The 17,766-nt window shown below is 38.2% G+C and overlaps 2 protein-coding genes across 3 annotated transcripts in view; one reads left to right on the plus strand and one right to left on the minus strand.

Annotated features, from left to right (window-relative positions):
• LOC126456035 (uncharacterized) overlaps positions 1–17,766 on the plus strand; it is a 329,352-nt gene that overhangs the window by 162,747 nt on the left and 148,839 nt on the right. The gene's annotated exons all lie outside the window — the stretch shown is intronic.
• LOC126457285 (uncharacterized) lies at positions 6,794–17,607 on the minus strand. 2 transcript variants are annotated; one of them, XM_050093455.1, is made up of 4 exons: positions 17,207–17,607; positions 16,681–16,976; positions 11,678–11,833; positions 6,794–10,428 (listed from the first exon to the last, which is right to left on the minus strand). In XM_050093455.1, exons 2-4 carry the CDS (start codon positions 16,949–16,951, stop codon positions 10,190–10,192), a joined length of 666 nt encoding a protein of 221 aa, XP_049949412.1. In that variant the 5' UTR covers positions 16,952–16,976; positions 17,207–17,607; the 3' UTR covers positions 6,794–10,189. The 2 variants fall into 2 exon arrangements, with proteins under 2 accessions (XP_049949412.1, XP_049949410.1); XM_050093453.1 differs by lacking the exon at positions 17,207–17,607 and adding an exon at positions 17,057–17,149.

Here is a 17,766-nt window from a genome sequence, read left to right on the forward strand (position 1 = left end):
ACCAACTTTGATTCCAAGGTGATTTCTCCTCCCAGTGGCAAAATAGCATAGTTTTCCCAGTCTTTAAGCCAGACAAGTACCCAACATCTCTCAATAGTTACCAGCTGATTAGGGTGACCAACGTATGATGTAAACTGCTTGAAAGGATGGTTCCCTGCAAATTATGCTATAGTACCCTTGAATCTCGGGATCTTTCATCCCCCTATTGGTGTGGTTTCTGGAAGGGAAGGTCCTTAGCAATCATCTACTTAGTTTAAAAACAGCATCTGACAGGATTTTTATTATCACCATCATCTTGTCAGTCTATTTTGACCTGCATGGTGTCATTACATTTTTCTCATCCTCCATTATTGGGGTTTTAGGATAGGTACTTCTCTTTGTTCCCCATGGATCCAAGAGAATAGCATCCCACAGTGCTCTGTGTTGGTTGTCACTCTTTTCCTCATCACCATTAATAGGTTAGTGACCTCTGTTGTGCTGCTGGTCACCCCTGCATTGTATGTTGACAATTTTTGCATTTGCTACTGCTCTCACTAGATAACCTTTGCTGACTGGCAGCACCAATGTACCACATAATGGGCCCCTGAAAGGGTTCTTTCCTGTGGTCTATAACCTTCTCCTACAAAAACACAGGTCATGCATTTCTTGTCATATCACGATCCGTCCTGACCCAGAACTCTACTTAGGTACCTAGCACTTGGCCTTTGTAGCATAGTTCTGTTTCTTGGACCTCCTTTTTGATAAAAATGTGACCTGGCTGCCCCGAATTTGTCACCTGAAGATTAGCTGCATGTGGAAGCTAACTCTGCCTCCATGCCCCCACATCTTGGGGCGCAGATCATGCTACTCTTATCTGCAGCTACCAGACGCTGATTTAGTCCCAACTGGACTGTGATTGCCAGGGGTATGACTCAACTGCTTCTTGAGCTTTAAAACTGTTGATCCAGTACACCACTGTGCCGTGCATCTCACCACAAATACCTTCTGTGCTGGCCTCGTAACCAGTCTCTTTGCCGAAGCAATCTTCTCCCTTCAGATTCGATGGTACTAGATCTTGGTCTCCTATGCAATCACCATTCAACAATTCCCTGATGACGCACGTGGATCTGATGGGATATGCATTTACATCTTCTGCTGGTATGGAATTCCATTCGCTGCCAGGAAATGTAGTGTGTTTGCAGCAGAGATGACAGCTTTAGCAGAGCCCTCTATTTCATTAAACTGGCCTTTCTTGACTGTGTTTTAATATGCCTGACTCAATCAGCAGTCTCCACACTAGTGACTGATGCTATTCTTGTCACTCTTTAGTCTCTGTTATTCACGAGTTTCTCGCTGACCTACGTTGTGATGCCTGCTCAGTTGTCTTTCCCTGGGTCCCAAGTCATGTGGGTATCTCGTTGAATGAAATGGTGAACTGTTTGGCTCAAGGAGCACTTATTCACTCTCTGTTCACTTTGTCAACCCTAGGTACAGATTTGCAGATCCACACGAGATCTCTGCTCATTTGGGAATGGGGCATAATCTAGTGGTCTACTGCCCCAGCTACTAAACTCTGTACAATCAAAGAGATTACTGCAGCATGATGATCTCCTTCCACTTGTCCCAGAAGGAGTCCATAGTCATATGTCATCTCCACATTGGTCATACCAGGTTAACCCACAGTTTTCTTGTGTGTAATGAGCCTCCCACACATTGTGGTTGTGGAGTCTTGCAGACATCATATCTTGGTGGAGGGCCCCCTCCCTTTGACCCTCCATGCTAAGTATGGACTTCTGGACTCATTGCCTCTAATATTGGCGGTCAATTAACTGATTCTGTTTTCTCCTTGAAAATGATTACTATTCTCAGTTGTACAAGTTTGATCTGCTTCTGGAACAGGGCTAGGTTGGTTCGGGATGGGAATTCTCCCGCTGTATGCTAAGTCTGGGTGCTCCCTGACCCTACCTCCTTGATCAGGCTACTCTTTCATCCCTGTTTAACTCTGTTTAAATCACTTTTAGATTTGGTTTGGCCCCTTTGTGCCACACCCAATTTTCTATTCTGAGTATCAAACTTTGTTGATTAGTGGGCACTCTTGACTGTAATGGATCAGGGGTGAGGGTTGGGCAGCTGTGGCTGGAACATTTCTTGTCACATGCAGAGCTCAGAGGACACCTACCTGCTGACTTCCTTACTTCCCTTATCTTGTTTTTATTATGGATGGTCCAAAAGATGTCCATTACAATTTTAACCTTCTTGCTTTTACTGTTATCAGTACCCTGACTTTATTAGAAAACATTCTCAGTGGATGTCACTACTTCTGGGTGCACCAATCTTGGACGTAGGGATTCATGAAAATAATCAATTACTGATAATATAATGTAAATAGACAGATAAGAAAAAAACTACTCACCAAGTAGTGGCGGGGGAACACTGACACACAAGGATTTAACTTTTGCAAGCTTTCAGAGCCAGCGGCTCCTTCTTCTGGTGGAAGAGTTGAAGTGGAAGGAAGAGGTGTGAAGGAAAATGACTGGAGAGGTTTAGGGAAAGGGGCAGTCTAGAAAAGTCGCCCAAAACCCCTGGTTTGGGGTGATTTACCAGACGGGATGAGAAGAAAAGACTGATTATTGGGGACTCCCCACTTAAAGAATTCTGCGCTGCAGTACAGATACTTTTATGTACTGCAGAATATCTGTGGTGGTGGATGTTTTATATAAAAGTATAAAATGTGCTACTTGATGTATGTATTAATTATATGTATGACATCATATCATTGTTATAAATGCACAACAAAATGACACTGTCCAAGGCTTTAAAGTTAATATGGACAAATAAAGATCCAATTTCAGTTTCACATGGGTGTGTCAACAGCCATTCCAGAGACTGATGTGACAATCATCCAACACAAAAAATCTTATTGCAGAGCATGTAAGATTAACTATTGCCTACTTACTTGGGTGTAGGAATCTCCTGTTCCCATCCATACAATTTGTTTTATCATCCATTTCTGTCTGTCAATTTCCACAAATTTAGAATGGCCACTATTGGACATGGGTTCTGATGCATGTAGAGCTTCTGGAAAAGCAACTGTCTTAATACAGTGCAATTTCATTTCATTTTGCGTGAAATTCTTCTTTTGTTTTAATATTTCATTGTTATTCTATATATCTTTTGGAAATTTGTGGCCCCACTGTCCACTTCTAAGGACAGTATGATCATTCCAACATAATCGGAGAGTGCCTGTGAAACCGTTCTACATTTCATCTCTCTTGGCAAATGTTCTTGTATATTGTTTTGAGTCCTCGCTTTGACAATTTCTTATGTAGCTTCATTACTGTCAGTAGTAACAATGGCTGCTATCTACGTGAAGGCTGAACACTTACCATCCGTTACATATCCAGAATTTCCTTTGTTTATACCTTTGACATTTTTTCCTTATTGCTCTGTGATTTAATCCAAAATTAACTTAAAATTTTGAAATATGCCTTTTTCCCTCTTATGACTGAGAAAAACACATTATAAGACTTGAAGATTTCACTTTATATGATGTATTGTCTGGCAGATAAGTTATTTGGTCCACTGTTTAGTTGTTCTAAATTGTCACACACAGCCTTTCTGTCCACAGAAGTACATAATTTTTTAAAGATCACACATTTCATGATTGTGTTGGAACATCACTGAATCTTTACTGTCACAACCAGTTTCCATATTTTTTGCACACACTACACACTTCTTTTAACCACCCTCGACACTCGCCAAGTATTTGGTCTAGTTGCTGTCCTGATTAAATTAGGTCATATGAAAAATTAACCAGCACAAAAGAAGCTGAAACTTCCGGGCAGATTAAAACTGTGTGCCGGACCGAGACTCGAACTTGGGACCTTTGCCTTTCGCGGGCAAGTGCTCTACCACCTGAGCTACCCAAGCATGACTCTCGCCCCGTCCTCACAGCTTTACTTCTGCCAGTATCTCATCTCCTACCTTCCAAACTTTACAGAAGCTCTCCTGCGAACCCTGCAGAACTAGCACTCCTGAAAGAAAGGATATTGCGGAGACATGGCTTAGCCACAGCCTGGGGGTATCTCCAGAAATAGATTTTCACTCGGGGCGTGAGTCGTGTTTGGGTAGCTCAGTTGGTAGAGCACTTGCCCGCGAAAGGCAAAGGTGCAAAGTTCGAGTCTTGGTCCGGCACACAGTTTTAATCTGCCAGGAAGTTTCATATCAGCGCACACTCCGCAGCAGAGTGAAAATCTCATTCATAAAAGAAGCTAAATGGATCTCATTTATTTTTCTTATTCTGTGGTTGTGGTGTACCAATGTGTATTTCCTGTCTTGTACTGTCTTCATTTCTCAGATCTTTTTATGATGTATCCCTGCAGTAATACAGTCCTCCCCAACAGCTTTGTTGTTTTTCAGTTATTGAATAGCTTTGAAGGGCTTTTTTATATAGTAAGTTTTGCAGTTATCTATGATGTTACTGTGAAAGGTTCCATTTTCTCAGTGGGAAGATGGCATTTAACAATTACATAAATTTTCATAGAGACACTTCTATAACTCACTTCCCTCTGTGTATTAGTTTATAGATCTCCCATATTTCAAATATTCAAAGGTTGCTGCATTGACTGGGATGATTTGATTTGTTCCTCTGAAGCTGCATTCCATCATTTATGTTAGTATGTTCTCCATGTCTGCCTTCAAGTAATTGGATTGCTGGAAATCTGAATTACTCCTGTTACCACTGCACTCACTCTGCACTTAAAGCACATTTCCTACAATGAACATGATGGCCTATGCAATGGTTTTTGTGGCCACAAAAGTATGTATATGTTCTTACCCGAAGAAAAAAAATATGAATCCAATCAGTAATGGCACGGAAAACTTCTATAAAATGCTGTGTCACATAAGAATAAATTTGCAAATAATAAGTGTGTAAGATAAGAACTCTCACAAAAGGCCTGATTTTCATGTTTTTGTTCTCTGTTTTTATACATCCTCCACTATAGTTTTTTCTTGGCTCTTACGTACTTTAAAATTGCACTGTGTTCTTGAGATATTGCTTGTAATCCCCTTTGAGTTCCCAGTAGTCTACAACTTACTGCAGGTAATTTCAGTATAATTCTTTCTCCTGACTTAATTTTGATAGGCCAGCTGCCGTTTCTTCCATGCTTAGTTATACGCTATCACTGGTTCACTGTTGGTAACACCCACGAGTTAGAATTTAGATTGTTGTTCCACCACATTATCTTTCACCTAATACACTAGGTTTAGGACAGCTTTTCAGCACTAACTCATGCTTCATCTGTTTCCGAAGTTTCAACTTGATTGAGAAGGAGCGGCTCTGGTCTTGTAAACTGACATATGGCCAGGAGAGTGGTGTGCTGACCACATGCCTTTCCATATCGGCACCCAGTGACGCTTGTGGGCTGAGGATGACACGGCAGCTGGTCGGTACCATTGGGCCTTCCAAGGCCTGTTTAGATGGAGTTTAATTCCGTTTAGTCTCATCATGTTTGCTGTTCGTTCCTAAAATCAATGTGATTGATGCTTTGGTAATCCATCTGTACATCAACCGTCACATGGAGAAACACTGCTGCTGTTGAGTCTTTAAACAGCAGCAGCATCTCTCCTGAAGGTGGGATACTGATGTGTTATTGAAATATCAAGTGATGTTGATTTTAGGATTCAGCAATAAACCCAAGGAAACTACCAAAATTATTATGCTCAGAAAGCCTAAGCAATCACATTGTTTTACATTTTCTGTCAGTCTTGTCTCAGTTGCTGCAGTTGGCTATGTCAAATTGGTATTTAGGTCTCAAAATAGCTGGGTCACTTAACTATTTTGGCAGAAGTATATCCACACACATTTTTTCTTCCTTCATTATATTTTTTCATAAAATACAGATAAAGTCTTCATCAAGAATAGTTGCTGGTCGTGTTGCAGGCATTAAAAATGCAATAAAGTTATATTTGAGGAATTTGCCTTGACCTGAGCACAGTTTTCTTCTCTCTTTCTCATAGATGCAACAATACTGTTGCAATCAGTGGATTGGATTGGTTTATCTTTATTTACAGACAAGAAAGTAAAATTGTACAAATTAGGATCACAGTCATGGTCATCAACATACCTTAGAAACACATTGAACTGCACCTTTTTTGCCTCCTTTATTACACACGATCTTTTAATACAGTTTGTCATCTGGAAATAAATTTGTTTTATTTTTAAATTGGGCTATTTTCTGTGAAATGCAAAAACTGAGGCCTAATGTCCATTATAGGCCACAGCTTTTTCATTTCACTGAATGTGTGCTAAACAAAAAGCCCTTATTATTTGCAGATACATGTTTTGTAACTTTCTTGCAATAAAATTATGATAAACTCACTAAGAATGGTGCAACAACAACAAAACATGTTTGGAATATTCAAGTGGACATTGTGTTTTACTCAAGGTGGAATCTGCAAACATATTTTTCATTGTTTAAACAAACACAGACTACTGAGCTACTTAAACACTTATTGACATCATGTTACTAATTCTGTAAATAAATATTATCAGTGCCTAGGTCACACTTCCCAATAACTGTTTCATTTCTCCAAACATCTGTCTGTCATTCAGAAAAAGGTGAAAAAGAGTTGAAACCAGGAAATCACATTGCCTAGGACTTTTTTTATTATTTCTATGTGAGAAATAGGGATGATGATCATCAAATTGTAAAAACAGTTTCCATAACAATAAAATGAGCTAATGGACTCATCTCCTTTTACAGATGTAAAGATTAAATGTTGTGCAGAAAATATTAAGTAGTCCAGAAAAAAGGTTGTATATAAACACATTTATTACATACAAAATACAGTTTATAAAATTGACATGATTACTTAAACTCAGTAGTGAAAGCATACTTACAAATTAAAATACTGGGAAAGATTTCTCTACGAAAATGGCTACGAGTGTGCATTTGTTGAGCACAAAGATCAGCATACGTGTTGCATTAAGATCTTGATCTTGACAGTTTGTAACTGAAGTAGAAGTGAAAAATACCATGCATATTTGGTCTATACTATAATTCTCATAAGAATGAGGGTTTTTAAAAATAATTGAACTGTCCACCACACTTGAAAGCAGCTTACAATGATAAGTGTCTTCAACAGGCACAAATGAGGTGCAGTCAGGTCACCTCAGGTACACAAAAATGACATCGAAAAACCCATGATGGTATAATTGGTGATACATCTTGGATTTATAAAATATACATTATACAAAGACCGATCACATGGAATAGTCCTAATGGTTCAAACTTGTTACCTCACCGATTACCTGCAGCAGTAAATTCATAACTGTTCAGTACTTGAGGCACTTACTAACATGTCATGTATTCTAAACATGTGAAGCATGAAGTGACAGGACTGATTACCTCACTGTTTGGTCCCCTCCCCCCCAAATAAACAACCAATCATGAAGTGCAATATGAAGTTGTGAAGAGATTCACAGTTGGCACTCTCATTAAAATTGTAAGGAAGTAGTATCTTAAATCCTTGAAAGTTATATCTCAATATGGTCTCTTAATCCCTTAATACCGAGTGTTGTGAGTTCATGTCATACTAGTGTGATGCTAATAAATGCAAGGTTAACAGTTTCTCAGTGCTAGGTCTACAGCTAAAGCTACCAGTATTTATGACATATACTGCCACTTTGTGTGTGTCAAGAACTCCTGGAGTGACAGGATTTATTTTTTTCCTTGCATACAAAAATTTCTTCAGGAAGTAAGGAATACAATGTCTGACTGTATAGTTTCTATGCAAAAGCTTTCTCCCCATTTCACAGCCAATGGTTGTATCAGAAGAACACATTAGCATTGTTGCCATCATGTTGGGAATGAAAATAGTCTTTAAGGATATGATACTGATAAGATTATACAGAACCTTTTAAAATGGACTAATTGAAAATGGTATAATAGCCACTACGGAAGGGATGATACGCACCATGACAATAAATTAGTTCTTCCAGTTCAAAGAGTAGAAAATCCTCTCTTGGTTAGAACACACAAGTTGTTGACTAAGCGCACACAAATTGACACAGATCCACTGTCTAGAGAATCGGCAGTTCATTTCTTAGAAAGTTAAAGCAGTAAATGGGGTGGCAAGACAAAATACACAAGGAATCTTAAATTAAATTTAATTTAATTTTGGGTTCACTGCAAACATGCCAAAAGTACTTTTCCTCCATTAATCACATTAGCTGAAAGTCTAGAACACTGATTTATTCCAACATTCCCTTCTTTGTTAAAGTTTTGTAATAAATTCTTCTAGATATTTAGTTCTTCAAATAATGGAAAATACAGGACGGAATGTAACAACATTATGAAAAGGATAGTTGTAATCACCATACAGCGGATATGCTGAGTCGCAGATAGTCACAACAAAAAGACGGTCACAAAATAAGGTTTTGGCCAACAAGGCCTTTGTCAAAAATAGACCCCCCCCCCCACACACACACACACACTTGCGGCCTTTGCATGCACACTGTGTGTGGGTGGTGGGGGGGGGGGGCGTTTAGTTTGTGACAGTATTTTTGTTTTACCTATATGTGATTCAGCATCTCCACCGTATGGTGAGTAGCAACTATCCTTTTCATAACATTGTTATATTTAGTTCTCATTATATGGGTCATTATTCTGCCTGTGGCAACTATTGAAATATCACACAGTACTTGCTTTCATCAGCTGCTAGATCATAAACAGGGTACACAAAATCCGATTAATTTTGTAGTATGTCCTCTGCTAAATGTAAAAAATTTTGATACATGAAGCTGTGGTTACAAATTTTACTGATATATGCTTTAACAAATACAAAAGCAGAGCTAAATTTTGTGAGAACATCAGTTACACAACTCACTCATTCGTGCATGCATTAGTCATATATGAGTTACAATATCAACAGAGAACTGTAGAAGGAGACACACAATAGCTGTTTGCACTTTTACAAATTTTCTCCTGTTGTTCATAATATTTCTTCTCACTTACATCCACACTAATTCAATTTTTTAGAATGCTCCCCACCTTACTTGTTGTCAATGTGCACAGTAAATATTTAAAAAAAATTAAAAACTGATTGCAAAACTGTATCACAAGTTGGCGTAGTTCCCTGCAGTGGACGTCTTATCAGGCACCTATAATTTCCCTACAGCTTATCATCAACATTTCCAAACTCTGTCAGTCATTCACAATACAACATTTAAAAAGTGTAAAAATACAAAGCTTTAATAGGGGTAAATACTGTACAATGTTAAATCACACAAAAATAATTCCTTGTCTACATTCCAGTGAAAAAAAAATTAACTGAGCAATATATGTCTATATGTTTTGCATATATATAGTCATGAGAATTCTTACTTATTATTTTCAAACAAAACAATATACAGTCATGACATGTTCCAGTTTTGAAGAGCATATCAAGACTGGGCATGTGGGAAAACCTTTAATGTTTGCAATCTGAGAAATTTTGATATCAGCTGTTCAGTTCAACATACTAAAATTAAAATTGTCCATAGTGCCACAAATTACATTCCAATTTCACAAGCTGATGGGCCTCTACACCCAAAAATATATTTATTAAGACCAGTTGGTTAAGTAGGCTTCAAAATTATTATTACATTAGGTGTCTGACGTTATGAAAAGATCATCCTTGCACAAAATTGTATTTCTTATATCACCTTGTAGACGAGAAATAATTTGAGATAAATTCACTGATGTGCGTCAGAGACTGATTAAATTTCAAACCAAGCAATAAACCACAAAAGTTTAAATTTATGTACACCTGATACATGGAGAACCTATTACCATACAAATAATTAATGAAATTCTCCATACAGCAGCAAACTTTCAGTGCCATTTATTACAAATGAGATTTGTTTATAAAGTTAATACTGTCAGGATACTGAGAATCATTATCTTCAGGGTTGATGAAACATACAGAGAATGCAGATCACTTTTAAAATTAAAATTCTTTGTACTTGTTGGGACATATTCATAATTACCTTTGATAAGATGGCTCATCTGAAACGTAAAGTTAGTGGTCCCTTATATAACTTAACACTTTATATGAATACACAAAAACAACTAGTATATAATCTTTCATATATTTCACCAAAATAGAACTAGTTAAAAATGGACGGAACTGCCTGAGATATTTTTCCCAATGTGATTACAAACTTTTAAGCCTTAGACTCGTGCTCCATTTCAAATCTTGACTGAGATTCCTGTATGTGTTTTCTCTTCTTGCGTTGAATGTTTGCCTCTGCCAGAAATAAGGTTCCTGAGACAAAAGCTGCTACAACACCTACAACTGCCAGTCCAAATGCCCAACCAAGGAAATTATTTTCCTGGCCAGGCATCCAATCATTACGATTACCAAGGGAAGCAAACACAATTACAGCTATTCCACCATTTATACCTGCAATTGTAAAAATAGCTAATATAGTGTACAATGATTCCATTCTAAGAGATAGTAATAAATATTTACACTACACTATATGACCAAAAACAATAAAATAATACTAACATACTTTAATGTTAAAATAACAAACTAAAAACTCAGAAATTAAACAGCTTTGACTTACAGCTCTGTAAATGTTAATATGAGTATGGATAACTGATTGCATAAACAAGAATTTTGAAATTTATATAACCCCTTGTTTTACCCAGTAGTTTCCCATGTCTTCTTTCAACATTTTGCCTCTTTGTACCATTATGATCACAAAATGGATAATGTTACTAAATTTCAATAGCAATAAGCTAGTTATTTTTGCTGATGATACAAGTATAGTAATCACACCCAACAACAAAGAATCAGTCGAGGAAATTCTAAATAATCTTTACGAAAATTAATAGGCTAAGTGGTTCTCTGCAAATGGACTCACTAAGTTTTGAGAAAACACATTTTATACCATTCTGTACAGTAAATGGCATAACATCGTTGATAAATATAAACTATGAACAGAAGTCTGTTGCTACAGCAGATTATTCAAAATTTCTGGGTGTGTGCATTCATGGGAAACTGAACTGGAAGAAAGACATCGATGATCTGCTGAAATGGTTATGTTCAGCTACTTATGCTATTACGGTTATTGCAAATTTTGGTGATAGGCATAGTAGGCTAATTTACTGATATCATATTTTGGGTCAATTCGTCATTAAGAGAGAAAGTATTCATTGTACAAAGGCATGTAATCAGAATAATAGCTGGAGCCCACCCAAGATCACCTTGCAGACATTTATTTAAGGAACTCGGGATATTCACAGCACCTTCGCAATACATATATTTACTTATGAAATTTGTCATTAATAACCTATCCCAATTCAAAAATAACAGTGAAGTGCATAGCTACAACACTAGAAGGAAGGATGATCTTCACTATTCTGGATTAAATATCACTTTGGCAGAGAAAGGGGTGAATTATGCTGCCACAAAAATCTTTGGTCACTTGTCAAATAGTACAGATGTAAAGTAGTGACTTTAAAAAGGAAAAATTAGTTATTTTGTGTAAAGAAAACTTACACATTCCACATTATTATGAAATGTCGTATTCATGATCTATGGAACCAGGATTATGTATATATGTATAGACTGCAAGCTGCACTGTTTACGTACATTCATGTTCAAAGAGATGATGAAAATTACAACATAATCAAAATATTCTTACCTGCTGCCATTAACAGTGCTCCTATGGCAATTATTAATAAAATATAACGTGTCTGCTCTGGTCCCCAACACAGGAAATAAAGTAACACCAAAAAGAAAGCAGCCAAAATACACAGGAAACAGAGTGTAAAGAAAAACTGTGTCGCGATCATGAAACCTGCAACAAAAATAAGCTCCATTACAAACATAATTATAATCAACCTAGATGACAATCATTTTTTTAGATGAGGCAGTTATACTTATGTATTAAATGGCGCAAGTATGTACGAGGGCGAATCAAATGAAAACCTTAAATTTGTAATAACAAATCAAAATTTCACGCCATTATCCTGTAAGTTGGTAAGCATGCTACAAACAGCATGCAGAAAGGCGTGTAGGTGGCAGCATAGTGCAGATGATGCACACATACCATCGCAGTATCAGTATAAATATGGCCGCCCCACTTGTGACTTGCACCAGGGAAGAACAGCGTCCTGTTATTCGGTTTTTGTGTAGTGAAGGTGTGAAACCTATTGAAATTCATTGACAAATGTAGGCTCAGTACAGTGATTCATGTCTGTACTATTTGGCAGCAAGTCTATGAATGGAGTAGGAAGTTCGCAAGTGGTGTGACTTCAGTGGAAGATGCTCCTCGGCCAGGTCAGGCACAAGAAGTTGTGACTCCACAGAACATTTCAGCAGGTGAAGCCACAGTGAAGCAAAATTGCCGAGTGACACTGAATGACATTGCAGCATGTTTACAGATTAGTCATGGGTCAGCACACCACATTGTGCATGATGTGCTCCAGTTTCACGAAGTGTCTGCAAGATGGGTGTCACGGCAGCAGACTCCGGAAATGAGAGAACGATGTGTTGATGCTTGTAAAGAACTTCTTCAGTGCTTTGAACGAGAAGGTGATGGCTTCCTTGCAAGAATCGTAACTGGGGACAAAACCTGGGTTCACTTCCACCAACAGGAAACTAAGAGAGCAAGCAAGGAATGGCGCCATTCCTCATCACCAAAACCAAAGCAGTTTCGAACAGAACCATCAGCAGGGAAGGTTATCCTGACTCTCTTTTGGGACGAAAAAGGTGTCATTTTGGAGCATTACATGCCTAGAGGGACCACTGCATCATACACAGATCTCCTAAAAATCATCTGCAGCCTGCAATCAAATCAAAGCGACGTGGGTTGCTGTCAGCAGGTGTCCTTTTGCAACATGACAATGCAAGGCCCCACACTGCCTGTACAACAGTTGCAACAATCACAGACCTGCATTTTGAGTGTCTTCCTCATCCACCATACTCACCAGACCTTGCCTCAAGTGATTTCCACATGTCTGGACCATTCACAGACACAATGGGAGAAAAGAAGTTCCATTCTGATGAAGAGGTATGCAACGCTGTGCATGAGTGGTTGTGGGTTGTGCGGACTACCAAAAGAATTTTTTTCTGAAGGAATTTATGCACTTTGTAGCGCTGGAGGACTTGCATTGAGTGTGGGGGAGATTATGTTGAAAAGCGATACAGCTTTGTACCACTTCTGCACAATAAATAATATTTAAAAAAATATTTAAGGTTTTCATTTGACTCACCCTCGTACTTATGGAAAGTCCAGGTTGGAATATCAACAATATTAGGAAAAGGACAGATTGCTACTTGCCACGGAGATGAAATGCTGAGCTGCAGACACACACAATGAAAATATACTGTTACACATTTAACTTTTGGCCAAAGGCCTCTTCAGAAAACATACAATGTTCACATAAGCAAGCACACCTCATCACACATGACCGCTATTTCTAGCAGTTTGGACTGGCATTCCGGAATCAGAAAAGGATTGCAGGGCTGTGGTAGCACGAAATGCTGTCAAGTGGCTTCTCCAGAACTGGAATCTGGGAACTGGACCCACACATTTTTCAGGATTCAGCAGTCGGTCCGAGCTGCTGGAGGTGTGCGCTTCTGGTGTGCTTGATTCTGTGAATGTGTTTTTTCTTTGATGAAGAAGACTAAATGTGTAACAGTCTTTCTGTTGTGCCTGTCTACAGCTCAGTGCTCCATCTTCACATGAGTAGCAATCTATCCGTTTCCTAATATTGTTGTTCTTATGAAAATGACTTAGATGTTACTAGACAATATTTTATTTCAGGCAAGTCAAAACTAGAAATCACCATATTTTCTTAGCTAAACATTAAGTTTATTAGACAAGAAGCTGTCGGGCACAGTATTCATGACTAGTAATTGATAAACTTGCATTAACAAAATTAATGGAGGAAGAAACCTGTTCCACCAATTATATTAAATGCTTGCTTTTATATCTTATTGCTCGCTTAAATTTTTGAATTTTAACTATCAGATAATTAGCAGGAGGAGTGGTTACTACATTACGATTTCATTTAATTTTGAATTTACATGGACTTTAAATTTCTTGCATTGTCTGATGGGAGCTGGCATGGTACCTTTGTACCGTAATACAGGCCACTTACTGTGAACCGTTGATAAGTAGTTCAGATGACATGGAAATTATTTTTATAGTCTTAGGGGTGTGCAGATTACACTTATTATGAAGCTGTAACTTAATAAAACAGTTAAGATCACAAATAATTGGGAGAATTGAAATTATTCGCAATCTTGACTGTTTTATTAAGTGATAAATTGTAATATTAATTAAAATTAATAAATTATATGTAATTTTTAGTAGACTGATTTTTTATCTCCAACCAGATGGCTTTCAGTGGAAAAATTATCAGTATTGCTATGTAAATTTCTGAATACCTCTAACTTTGCCTTCACAGTTATTATGCGAGATGTAAATTTCAACAAATAAAACATCCGTTGATTCATGCTGGCACAAGGGCGGTTAGAATTTTGAAACAAAGGCTCTACATGATGCTCACTGCCCTTCTTGTAGCATCTCCCATTGGATTTTCAATGAAAATTTTATGCTGATTAAACAACCCATTACGATGTCCATAGCTTGACTTCGAATCTTAAAATTTTTTCCATTATTACAACAGTTGACAATCACAGATCAAGAAGCAATATTCAAACAAGGTTTTTGCAAGTACCTCCTTTGTGTGCAAATTAAACTTCTTGAGTTTTCTTCCAATAAATTTCACTCTAGCAAAGGCATTCCCACAGCTAGATTATGTGGTTGTTTTCACCTTAAATTTCTCACCACAGACACTCTTAGCTACTTTACAGTTGTAATGGATCAAATGTGCAATCAAACAACTCTGAGAATGACATACTGGGTGCTGCTAGCTTGGACATCTTCAATCTAAACACATGTCCCTCCTTACTGGCATACAAGTTAGTATAAAAGTGTGAGCAGTTTTGTAAAACATGCAGCACTGTTCATCACTGAGCTTCACTAACCCCTCAGTCATAATGCACTCCCTCCCCTTGTTCTGACACCGTGTCAGGTAACTGTGTTATTCCAGCAACTCTTGTTGTCTACAATGTGTTGCTGCTCTACTTTTACTTATATAGCGTGTGCTATTAAGAGATTTTTTCCCCCTTTCCTCCTGTTTTGCTGGGCAGTGTGTTCACTACAGCAGCAGGTTTGGCCATCTGGTAGCCAGTGTCATCAGCCTGGGTGGTAGGTGGTGAATACTGAACTGGCTGACTGCAGCAACTTTTTGTAGAACAGGTATGCCACGAACCTGTCCCGCATCCAAGGGACATCTGGTAGCTGATGGTGCTCTTCTGTGCCAAATTCACTGGCGAGATGCATTGCAAGCTTCATAACCCAATTCTGCATCCTCTCAAGGTGGTTCACATGACTCGGCAGCATTCCCCAAACTACATCCATGCACTGAGCACAGGCCTGATAAGGGCCAAGTGCTCCATTGAGCTTTGTAGCAGTTTAGCTCACAGAGTAAATGTAAAATGTCTTAAAATCTGCGACCGATTTACAGATTCAGAATTGTGTAGCCAAATTTTTTACCAGCCCTTCTACACAGGAGTAATATCTATGGTGTGAGCATGGCACACTGAGATTGCTCTTTCCCCTTAACTAATGAGATATTCTTCCACAAGATTCCACATTTTGAAACATATGTACCACTACAACAGAGGACACCAAACACTAAGATAATCATGACTGTATGCCAGGCATCAGATGCCTTTATGGAAGTATGTTAGGACACTTGGCAATTTGTGTTGAACTATTCAGAGTACAGTAAGGTGAACTCATCATATACTGGTTTTCCTCATTTTATGACCAAAAATACTTTCACATTTGTCTAGTCTTATTTAACTAGTTGCTAGTATCTGCTCCTGGGTGGCCCACTGTAAACTTCAGCCTGTCCTACCTGACAAAACATTAGCTAAGAGCTTTAGAAGATATTTTCTTTGGTGTTGAATGGCTAATTATCCATCAAATCTTCATTAATCTTCTCAGTCTGCTGCTAATTTGAAACATTGAAAAAACTGTTGCATCTTGTGTTACAATTTTTCCATTAGCCTGGTAACTCAGTATGGCAAGATTGCTTGGGAGTCCCTCAAGAGACATTTAGCTGCCTATCTTCAAGTACTTTCAACTAGATACCACTCCAGCAGAAAGGTATACTGCAAAGCAATAACGTTTCTCTCATCAAATTTTAGAACAATGATGGTTACTATTGTGATAGCGTCCCTGTAGAAAACTTTGTTGTAGTGATAACTGATCCGCACCATGGTATAATGTCTAGATCAGGGCAGTGACTAATCTCCAACATACTGCCCATTGCAACAATACTAATCTTTAAAGTAGGTCTACTGCAGTGCTGGGTTGGAACGTGACAAACTACGAAAAATACAGCGGAGAGGGGGTGGTGGGGGGTCCTCTGGCGCGAAATTACTTTGAAAGAGCACCACAAACCTCGACACTTGTAACTGCTATCAAGCTGTACCTGACAAAACTAAGCTCCATTAAATGGTAAATGTTTTCAAACATGTGACTCCTCAAACTGTGTTATTTCGTGCCATTATTCCTAAAGCTGATGTGGAAACTTAAAGTGTGGAAACTTAAAGTAAAATTACCTGGTACGAGGAATCCTTGTATCTCATCATAACCAGTTGTGAATGGGTCATATATCCATCTGCATCCAACAAAAAATCTTCTCATGAACTCATCATCTGGTTGCGGTAAGGACCGAAAACAGTGAGACCACAGCCCCAATTGGTTCAACTTCGCACCGGTTATTCTATAATCGCTAACAAGCCAACTTGGTGCACAAAATGCCACAGCAACACAGACAAGCGCAATTACAAAAACACCAATTGCACACGAGCCTGATAGCGTACGCCTCATCTTGACGTTGTGAGACACAGTATGCCTGTAAACAATTCAAAATATGTTTTGTTATTCGAATTACTTTGAAGACGCTTCGTTAAAGAAAAATATGAGTCACAGTACATTTTTCCGTTTATTTAACACTTCTACAAAATAATGGCTTAATATCTCTACATTCAGGATCGGCATTCAATCAACCTTCCACACTCACGCACCAATGACTGTCAAAGATAACCTACTCTATTAATTACGTTAGTTTATTATCACCAGTACCTATGACGCGTTCCTCTACGATGATTATTTTTGCTACCTGCAGAGTACGAATTTCTTAATTTGTAGCCAGCCTATGAATAAGCGAAACCATAAATGTGAACTTGCAACATAAGCCTCGAAATATCATTCAGAAAGGCTGATGACTTCTTTTCTCACAGTTTACATTACTTTCCTTGTACAGAAATGTCCCATGTATGCGCCTGAGTCTCTTGTATGCAACTGACGACGCCCTGCAATCTGCATGTCAACAGGCTTGAAGAAAGTAGGAACGAAGTGCTGCTACTGACAACTTCTTGTCAACGGATATTCTTTTTTGTACACATATAAACTTTCATACTAATACATTATGTATAATCCATTAAATTGTTGCAGATACTTATCTTACTATATAAAAACGAGAATCTGCACAGATAAGCGTACTAACTCTAATTTATCAGCCACAATGTACACGACGCCTCGAAATGTAAGTTGGCAACGCTGGCAATCTTAGAAAAGCTTGGAAGTTGTAAGGGGGTGTGGTGTTCGTGGGAATGGGAACTTTTAACAATTATTTTGAAACA

Source organism: Schistocerca serialis, chromosome 2, assembly GCF_023864345.2.
Source record: "Schistocerca serialis cubense isolate TAMUIC-IGC-003099 chromosome 2, iqSchSeri2.2, whole genome shotgun sequence".
Lineage (NCBI taxonomy): Eukaryota > Metazoa > Arthropoda > Insecta > Orthoptera > Acrididae > Schistocerca > Schistocerca serialis.

Bases quoted from the DNA above. Each gene is read 5' to 3' on its own strand.
- LOC126457285 (XM_050093453.1), bottom strand. The intron at 11,834-16,680 runs GTAATTTTACTT...TTTTTGTTGCAG, and splicing joins ACAAGGATTCCTCGTACCAG to GTTTCATGATCGCGACACAG. The intron at 10,429-11,677 runs GTAAGAATATTT...TTACAATTGCAG, and splicing joins AGCACTGTTAATGGCAGCAG to GTATAAATGGTGGAATAGCT.